Source organism: Urtica dioica, chromosome 6 (genome assembly GCF_054948205.1).
Source record: "Urtica dioica subsp. dioica isolate 48M chromosome 6, U.dioica_male_clone48M_v1_H2, whole genome shotgun sequence".
Lineage (NCBI taxonomy): Eukaryota > Viridiplantae > Streptophyta > Magnoliopsida > Rosales > Urticaceae > Urtica > Urtica dioica.
In genome coordinates this window covers 7,984,139-7,994,301 of record NC_142761.1, presented here as the reverse complement: position 1 = coordinate 7,994,301, position 10,163 = coordinate 7,984,139, and the positions used below count along the sequence as shown (strand labels likewise).

The 10,163-nt window shown below is 36.0% G+C and overlaps 1 protein-coding gene across 1 annotated transcript; it reads right to left on the bottom strand.

Annotated features, from left to right (window-relative positions):
- Positions 1-4,210: 4,210 nt before the first annotated feature.
- Positions 4,211-6,475, bottom strand: LOC149393245 (uncharacterized). The gene is made up of 3 exons (XM_089616843.1): positions 5,343-6,475; positions 5,054-5,243; positions 4,211-4,968 (listed from the first exon to the last, which is right to left on the bottom strand). Exons 1-3 carry the CDS (start codon positions 5,802-5,804, stop codon positions 4,463-4,465), a joined length of 1,158 nt encoding a protein of 385 aa, XP_089472969.1. The 5' UTR covers positions 5,805-6,475; the 3' UTR covers positions 4,211-4,462.
- Positions 6,476-10,163: the final 3,688 nt, after the last annotated feature.

The window sequence follows — 10,163 nt, the reverse complement described above, 5'->3', positions numbered from 1 at the left end:
GAATAATGACACTGGTTTAAAGTTTAAATAAAGTAATAGAAATGTAAACTAGAAAATGGCCTTGAAGATGACCACATGTCACCTAAATAATGAGTCCATGTCATGAAAGGATAAATGCTCAAATGAATTAATAGATATTGTGGAGAGATGTGTAATCATATGAGAGAGAGATTGTCTATATGAACACTCACACCTTGTGAGATTTTACATTCATAAACTGTTCTCGTCTCCTATGGTTAAAATTCAAAAGAAAAATTGTTATGATAAGAATTTATCACAACACCAAATATCCATAAAACACCAAAGAAGAACGGTTCGAGGTGTAAATATATGAAAAACGATCAAACTCCTAAGTTAAGTTCTAAATACCGATTGATAGAACCGAAAATATCGAAGAAGTACTTGATATGATAAATACTAATCGAAATAACACTTAGAATGACCACGAATGTACTAATAACCGCTCTGATAATCGACGAACAGTTATCAGGACAGTTATCACACTCTATAAGAACGGTTATCTAATAAGCGCCCAAGACGTGAGAACTGATCAACCCACGTCCAAGTATAACCCCCGCCTATAAAAGAACACGACGCCAATAGTAAAAGGCTACACACTCATTCGCACAAGACTCTGACGCTACACAATCTCTTCATCTTTACTTCAGCTACATTTGTATTTCCCCGTATTTTGTACTTCTTGTATTGTGATTCGTCTAATATAAGAACAGTGCGGCTTTTACGATCGCTATATTGACCTAGTCTGTTTGGCATATAGACTCGTGATCGCTAAGATAATTGTTGTATCTATTTCTTGAAATCAACAGTTTGGCGTTATAAGGAGGGCAATTCAGCATTGAATTCCGATGGCGTCTAATGGAAGAAGCGATGGTGGAGGAAAAGGCCAATGAGATTCTTTCAACGACTCACACTTCTCACGTTGCTTTCCTCATCGTTGGCAATGTTTTCGGGTAATAAAACTATTTCCTTTCTTTTTTGTTATCACACTCTGTTTACGATTTCCTGCCGATAATCCACAGATCCTAGGTATTTGGATTACCTAACAATTATGAAATAGGTGTTATTTGCTTAAATATTTATTCTTTTTTTTTCTTGGAGGTATGCATGTTTTAATTTTCTTTTTCTTTCTAGTTGGCTGGATTTTGTAGTATTTTGTAATACTTGGTGGCGGCCTTTTCGTATTTCAAGAAAGACGGAAGCGGTTTCATCACCATCGATGAGCTTCAACATGCTTGCAAAGAATTCGATTTTTGTACTAGTTCAATTAAGTTTTTTGTACTAATTCAATTTAGATATGGGTGACTTCATATGATACTAGCTCTTTTATTTTTGTACTAGTTCTATTCCATATTTTTTTTAAAGATCATTCACTTGTAAGAAACTTCAATGGTACAAGCTCTAAGTAGACCACTTAATAACAAAACAAATAATGGTACATGCTATCTGCATTTGAATTTTTTTTTTTCGGGTTGATGTTTCTCTCAGGTAACTAGTTAATGAACAAAAATATTACTTGGTATTAATCACATGTATGTGAACGAATTCATCAAGTCCAAGCGCTCGTGGTCTTGAACCGGAGATCCATGGTTTGTTTCTACCAATTTTTTTTCAAGCATAGTCTTCCTTTCTAAGGACCCTAGATTAGAAATAGAAAGATGTACCGAATGGAAGTAAATAGCTAGACATTTCAAAATCCCAAGAGCCGATTCCATGGTCGCCGAGGAACCTCTCCATAACTTCTCTGCGATTCCCATAGCTATATAAAACAAAAAAGGGACAGAGAAAAAAAGAAAAAAAAACGAGAAAAGAAAGATAATTTCGGAAAAAGAAAAAAAAATTAAAATTCAAGAGTAAAATATTATTCTATATTGGGTCCACTAATAAATTTAGAAAAATTATTATTTTAATTGATTATGAAAATAAAAATTATGGGAACTCAACTAATAGATCCTTATATTTACCTAGTTTAAAATAAACATTTATTGTTAAAGAAATATCCAAATCATAAAGACACCGCTCAAATCATCCAATGGGATAGGCATAAGATTTAAGTCCTACCCTTGCTATGATGGGACTACTACATCCAATCCCTTCCAGCCCCTTAAAATAATTATATTTTAATATATTTTGTTTATATCTTTCCAAATTTGAAACCTGGTTTTCGTGTGGCCAAGGCAAACTCAGAAGTGAAATCAAATTTACACATCACAAGCAATAAAAAATAAAGTGAAAGAACAGAAATAAGAAGAGAGTAGGTGGGTAGTTGCTTTCGTAAGTGTATTACTATTAAAATAATAAAATTAAAACATCTCCAAATTTGCTTTCATTATTATTACTAGCTATTATTATCACTATTATATTATTTTCTTTGAACGGGAAAGGAAAACCATATTATTACATGAACGTTATCCTCCACAAATAAAATAAAGGATTTACAAAAAAGAAAAGGACCCCACAGCCACAACTTCTTTTCTTTTATTTTTATTGTTATTTTAGTTTTAAATTCATAGAGCTTTGTGACCGGCCCTACCCACTTCCTAAATTATGATATATAGTAATTATAACAATAATAGTTACACTCACACACATATTTTATGCAACCATTAATAGATTACTGTAGACCCCGCCATAATGATTATTTTTAACAAACAAAAAACTAGAGAAATAATAAAATGACAATTGAAATAATTCCTTTATATAAAATTCCAAGAAGATAATGGTATTCCTAAATACTGTAACTGACAGACAATAGAGAGGATTTGTGGGGTTTCTCATCAGCTGGGTTTGCAGTGTCACCAACCATCATAGAAAAACAGGCTCACTTGGAATCTATTTTCAGGCAATGCTTTGGATTTTAACTAAAAACATTAACAATTACGCTCAACAAAGTTACTCAACTAGATTTTTTTAATTTTTATTTTTTTGCTACTGAAATAGGATCTATTACCAATGTTGACAGACAGATGTGAAAATATGAGATGTATTTGCTTGCACAATGAAATAAAAAAGATAAAGAAACAGAAGACTTAACCTGGGACTTGGGCGTCTAAAAAAGACTGAACCCAAACCAGTGGAACAGAGATAGAGATAGAGAGAGAGAGAGAGAGAGAGAGAGAGAGAGAGAGAGAGAGAGAGCACTAAAGTTAGTGGAGATTATTTTATTTTTAAAATTTAACCAAGATTTAAAAAATAAAGTCACGCTTTGTTTTGAAAAACCAATTAAATATTTTTTTATATACGTGTCAAAGTCAGTCAGTCAAAAATTTCACACGAACGTAGATTTTAAAAAATAATTAATTTTATTTTCTGTAGTGCCGTGAATTTTATGACACTGGAATTTCATTCAGTCACAGGCTCACAGCAAAAATGAGGCATTTTCAATCTCTCTCTCTCTCTCTCTCTCTCAAGTCTCAACACTCCCCAAAAGCAATAAATCGAAAAATTAAACTAAAAAAGAGGAGAGAATATCACGCATTTCTAATGAATTTATTTAAATGTTTTTATTTAATCTATGGTTCACGACGTTCGAGACGCCACGAGCTCTTTTCTCTCTGATGTCACCATATCAACAACCGTTCTTTACCCTTTTTTTTAATCTTCTATCGTTATGATAATAATTATAGTTGCAGATAATTGCAGTAAAACTAATATAATAAACAACACTCACTTCCTCTATCATCTTCTTAACTACTACAGAGTTTAATTATGACCAGAGTCCATTTAAACAAATCCTAGAAAGTCTTCTTTAGATATATTTCAGAAGAAAAAAAAATCAACACAAATTTATTTTTCCGATCTTAATTTGAATGTCAATGGATTTACAAAGATTACTCTCAATTTAAAATCAACAGTTATATAAATAAATATTCAAAATGACGAATTCGGTCTATTTAAAGGAGTAGATGAAAAGTGAAAAGAATAGTGAAACTAATGGTATGAATAACATGTTTTTATCTCTCATGTCATGTATTAAAAAGAAAGACCATAGGTTAAAATTTCAAAAGGTAACGCACCATAGAAAGATGAGAATTACGAAAGGAAAGTCTCATCCTACTTTTGTTTTTCCCTATTCAACCAAACGGTCGGTTCACTCAACCTAACAAAAACTTTACAACAAAAACAATAATAGTTGATTGTAACGTTTTCTTGGGCAATAGTTTTGGGTAAAATTTTGATTTCTAACTATATATTATGACATTACATTAACATTGTTCATCTCATTAACTCTTACAATATATTTAAGATTACATTTAAAACGTAACCAAAAATTAACATAAAAAAAGAGGAGTCAGTACTAATATCCGAACTCCTGAATTTTTTTTCACATATCTTTTCTTTTAATATATACGTTATTTATATTATATCCAAATTTAAAAAAACTCAAAAAATAAAATTCCAAAAATATCCAAAATTTTTCTTTTTCTTTTTCCTGTTTTTCCTTTCAAGATTTCTCTTTCAACAGAGAAGCCAAACCAGTAACCATCCTCGCTGCTCTATCTACACTCTTCGGCTTCAACTCCGGCAACTGCCACGTCACCGCCTCCTCTTTTTCCGGCGGCGAGAGGCTCTTCTCACCGAAGATCAACTCGAGCTCTCCGACGGATTCCTGATCGGAATCTTCGCCGGGGCTCCGATCCTCCGGTGTCTCTACCTCCAACGGCGGCGAGGCTCTAGCGTGCGCCGAGAGCCACTTGGCTCTCATGTACTCGGCTTTTCTCCACGGAGGAAAGTGCATTCCCTTCTTCTTGAGGCTCTGTTTGGCAGCCTCGGAGACGATTGAGACTATCTGGCCGAGCCGATCGGATTTTCCGACGAAGATGTACGGAAGAGATTGGAGGATCGCCTTGTAAGCACCGGTGGATCGGGCGATCTCGAACTCCGATCTGAAATCGATGTCGATCAACAATCGTTCACCGTTTGTAATCACGTCTATGTACTCGTACTCGCCTGGAATCACAAACACATACTAGTTTAATTTTAGGTTTTCAACGAGAATCGAACCACTCTTAATCTTTTTCGGTGATGTTCTTACCGGCTGGGAAAGATGGGGATTTCTCCCATTTGGACTTGCAGATTGAGGATTCGTATCCGAGAGTAGACAGATTTTCAGAGACGATCTTGATCAGATCGTCCTTCCGTTTATGAATTTTGTTCTTCTCCACGATCTTCGATGTGTCGGCGAGGAGGTTTCGCTCCGTCACGCTTGCGCAAGGAATCAGAGCCTGAGAAATTCGAAACAAACCGCGATCAATTTCTAGGGTTTTACCTTCCAATACAACAGAGAGAGAATTCTGTATTGTAATTTGAATCCTGTACAATACCTTAAGGACATCAGAGGCATCTCCGCCGAACGATCCGGAAGAGAGAGATTCGGCGAAACCGCCGAAGACGTCGAACTCGTCGTCGGAGCTATCGTTACTGTTGGCGTTGAAGCAATTGCAGCGGTTGCGACCACACTTCACCGCCGCAGTGGGTGGTGGCGGAGGAGGCTGGCGAGTCTCGGCGTTGGTGTCTTCGATGAAGCTCTGGACCATCTTGTCGAGGCAGACTGAGCTCGGCTCGAACTCGGTCGCTCCGTTCTCTTTGAACTGAGCCGGATCGCCGACGGCGATAGCCTTGTCCGCTGCAGAGGAAATCCTCAGGACGCTCGGTAACTGGCGGTCGAAGAGCCTTCTGAACCGCGATTTCAGGACAGGCTTGGCCGAGTCCGGTCTAACGACCGGTTCTCTCGCCGGAAGCTCGGAATCCACGTCCAGAGGCTGGATTTTCATCGGAAATGGCATCTCAAAGGAACAGAAACCCGTAAAATCACGAATATCAAAACGTTTTTTTTTTTGTTTCTCTCTCTCTTTCTCAAAGCTCCATTTCCTGAGCCAAATACAACTCCTAGACAGTCCCCAGAAAACCACTAAATTTCACTCCCTTGGACAAAAGAATAAAAAAAAACACGGAAAATCCACTACGATTCGTATCCTAATCAATCTCACTCAGTACGTTAATGCCTTTAGCTTTTTTTTTTTTCCCCTTTTCTCTTTAAGTCAAGCTTACATACAGAACCAAACAAAAATTTCTTACAAATTACCGAGAGAAAAATTCGCACCTTCCTCTTCAATTATTGTACATCGAATAACTTGGAACGTGATTAAGCAAAATTTCAAAATTCAAAAGCTAAAAAAACAGATGTCAGTATATGAATCGATAGATCGATCGCTTCCTTCAGTCAGAACTTTTCGTGGAAGACATGTCGGCGATGATCGGAGATTCGAGTATTACGTACGGTTTTTCTGTATTTTGAGGTCGCCGGAATATTCATATCTCCGGTGACCAATCTTCGCCGGAGAATTTTATCGGTGAGGTGATAATGAATGAGATATGGTAATTTGTGTTTGTTCAAAGAGATAAGAGTGAGCTGTGAGAAAACAGATAAAAGAGAGAGAAAAAGAGGAGTTTTTGTGATGGTTATGGGTTAATGGGTTTAGGCATTTTATAGGAAGTGTTAGAAGGCTCTTGCTGACTAAGACTTAACCAGCCACGTCGGATGACACGTTGGAATTCTATCCCTCTAACGGCGTTTGCTGACGTGGTGGGGTCGGGTGCGGTTACACCCGGCGCAATGGTGGTCGAGCGGCAATGGCCCAGAAGCAAGTCGTGTAGTGTTTTGATTGGGTTACCATATTATGAGATGACAGTTGTAACCCTAAACCTTATGGAATATCGGAGAAAATGCCAAAATGGCCCTTGGATCCCGGACGTATATGAAACCGTTTTGTGGGGGTTATGTCAAACGTGTCTAATTTTTTATTAACGTGATTTTTTTTTTTTAAGGGAAAACCTTCGTGATTTTTTTTTTGTTATGAAAAAGTGTAAGAGATTAATAATTACTTGACGGGGTAACTAGATAATTTTTGTTGAAATGTTAAAAATAAAATTATATTCTAGTTGATTTATACTAAGAGTATAATCAAGTTGGGTAAGTCGGTTTTTTCATGTGCTATCACTCCGAACTACTACAGTTAATTTTTTAATTTTAAAATCCAAACAACCCTATTGAAAAGTAAAACTAAACCAAACCAACACAAAAATAATCGGATTGGTTTGTGTTGATTTTTTCGGATTATAATTTTCGACAAATGATTGTATAACTCGAATGAAAATCATATATGTATATTATATTTAAGATGTTATGTCAACTAAAATAAAAATTTTACTTATCTTTAGAAAGTTTACATAGTATTAAAAAAGTATAATACTGAGTATTTTTTTATGAAATTTGCAATTAACTAAGCCATCTTAATCTTAACGTTTGAGATTTAGCCAACGTTTAAGAAGTTATGGGAAAATAACCATATGTATGAGGGTGCTTTATTCTTTCTTGCCCGAGAGCGTCCATTCATTAATCAGTGTGGCTTCATCTTTCTTATCTTTGTCTGACTTATCGAGTACACAACACAAAGTTAATGAAGACTTTACTCATTTACAAAGTCTAATGGAAGAAGACCATCTTTCTTATCCTCGTCAAAGTAAAAAAAATTATTTTTTCGACCGATTTCTATATCATTGACATGGACGAGGATCATGACATCCCCATACTCTTGGGAATGGCCTTCTTATCCACATACGGTGCTCGTATCAACGTGCAGAAAAGCGAACTGGCGACGCGCAAGAAGAATGAGGAAGTGACATTCGGGGTCTACAAAGCCCGAAAACGCGAAAAATAGAAAGAAGAGGTTTACATCCTCAAGACTAATAAAGTCTGGCCTCCACAGCCCACACCACCACAACGTGCTCCTCCGGACAAATCAACAAAAAGCGTGGGTAATGGTGCGACGCCAAAATATCCATTCAAACTGGGCATTCTACCACCCCCACGAGGTAAATATTCTCTCTCCCGTGTTTTTATGACTCTACATTGAGGACAATGTAGATCTTAAGTTCGCGGGGATGAACTACTTTGTGGGGGACTTTAGTTCATTTAGGTTGTTTTTATTTAAATTTTATTTTCTTAATTTTGTTTGGTGATTTCTTGTTAGTGATAGTGTTAAGGTATTTTCTCTTGTTATTTGCCAATGATACCATGTTTTCCGAAGAAATCCGAGTTTGAGTCAATTTTAAAATTTATTGACTAGTGGTTTGAGTAGCACGATCTCGGTTGATTTTTCCCTTTCATGCACACACGTTTATCCCGGATTTTGAGTAATCTCTTAGGAGTTCGATCACGTTTTTAAATGTCTTTTAACTCACGAACACTAAGAACCGCTCTAGCCCTCTTCGAGGCGAAATTACCTGACACGAACCTAGAGAAAATGATATAGGCATTCATTTGGACCGATCAGAGCCAAGATGCCAACCAGTACTATTATCCTTGAGCACCCTTTCGAAAAAAGACGAACGTTTAACCTTTCTCGATACTTAATCAGAAAAAGCCGAGCCATAATGTTTGAAATCCCACAAAGAACCCCATTAGCTTAGCGATTCTTGAGTGAATTCTTTCGATTTTGTGACATGTTTTTCGACTAGTCTCTACGTGTTTTATAGTTTATTAGACACCACGTTGGTGATTTTTTGTTTTTATTTTTATTTTTAATGTTTTGAGAGTATCATGGAGATATTATCTACTATCTTATTTATAGAATAGTATCTATTATTATGAGAAATTAATAATATATTAATGATGTTATTTATTGAGAATATCATGGAGATATTTCATATTAATCGGTTACTTGATTAATATATTATAAAGTGAGAAGTCAATATATCAGATATGAATTAGATATTTTATTTATTAAAGTATCTTAAAGATATTTGATTTTTTCTATTCATATAATAAATCTCTCACGTTAATTAGAATAAGATCAAAGGAAATCAAGTAAATTCATATTCTATGTTCGGTAAGCTAGAAAGTTATAAATACGGAGCTAGGGTAGAGAAAAATTCGCCCAACAACCTTGTTCCTCACTTGGAATTTTCGGTAGCCCTTCCCCTATTGGCTTGGATGTTTTTCCTCTCTTCTGGAGTTAAAAACTTTGTTCATAGCATCTCCCAAAGAAAGAAAGAATTATTCTGACACCTTGTTGGAGTAATTAGTGAGAAAATAGTTGGCCCACACCTTGGTCTCTTTCCTTCTGGAGATTACATCTTGGAAGACTACAGTATCGATCAACCTGAGCTTGAAGACCCAAATATCCAAGGAGCAAAGAGTCGCCGAGGAATCCGAAGGCTTGAAGATCAGAAGATCCAAGGAGCCGTCGAGGAATCCGAAGACTTGAAGATCCGAAGATCCAAGAAGCCGCTGAGGAGTCCAAGAGCTTGGAGATCTAAAGATCAAAGGAGCAAGGAGCAGCCGAGATTTGAAGATCATTGGAAGCTTGACGCAAGAAGCAAGGAGATCCAAAATTTAGGAGCATGGAAGATCTTTAGTTGAGTCGAAAGGTATGTAACTAAATCCTCTAATGGTTTATGTTGATAATTTTTTTCCAAATATTAGATTTGGTGTTATTGAGTCATTTTGAGTATCATAGTAAATACTGTTTACGTTAAAGATTAACGATTGTTCGTGTATTCTTCTATTCCGCACTAGTAAACATATTGTAAGGGTTAAGAGATTGGTAACCCAATAGGAAGTATTGAAACGATTGTTCGTGTTCAATACATGGGATCCGTAATCAACCCTGGGGAAGTAATTTACCCATCAAATAGGAACGAAGCGATCGTTCCTGTCCAATACTAAAAACCTTTGTTTATCCAATAAGTGATATTAGAGCGATTGTTCGTGTTTGATATCAACTTGTGACTTCCAAACAATTGGTGTTAGAGAAATTGTTCGTGTTGTTAGGAATTCTTGCCCACAAGAAGATACTTTTGTAATTCTCGCTGATATATTGATAAAATAAAGTTTTGACATTTATAAGTTATCTGAATCAAAAGAGTTATTTATTATATATTAAGATTTATAAAAAATTCATCAACCCATAGTCTCGAACTGAATCACATGCACGGTATCTGAGCTCGGGCGGTGAACTAAAACTGGTCGATTATTGGTTCATGCCTGGGTAGTTGAATCTGAAATCATATATGTGGAACACAAGTGAAGGTTGATCAGTTAGTGGGAGCATTCTACACTTGTGATAAGTATACGACCCAGA

Excerpts from the sequence above, each read along its gene's own strand:
- LOC149393245 (XM_089616843.1), bottom strand. The coding sequence starts at position 5,804 with ATGCCATTTCCGATGAAAATCCAGCCTCTGGACGTGGATTCCGAGCTT. Across the intron at positions 5,244-5,342 it reads ATGCCTCTGATGTCCTTAAG|GCTCTGATTCCTTGCGCAAG; the intron begins GTATTGTACAGG and ends CGAATTTCTCAG. Across the intron at positions 4,969-5,053 it reads ATCCCCATCTTTCCCAGCCG|GCGAGTACGAGTACATAGAC; the intron begins GTAAGAACATCA and ends TTGTGATTCCAG.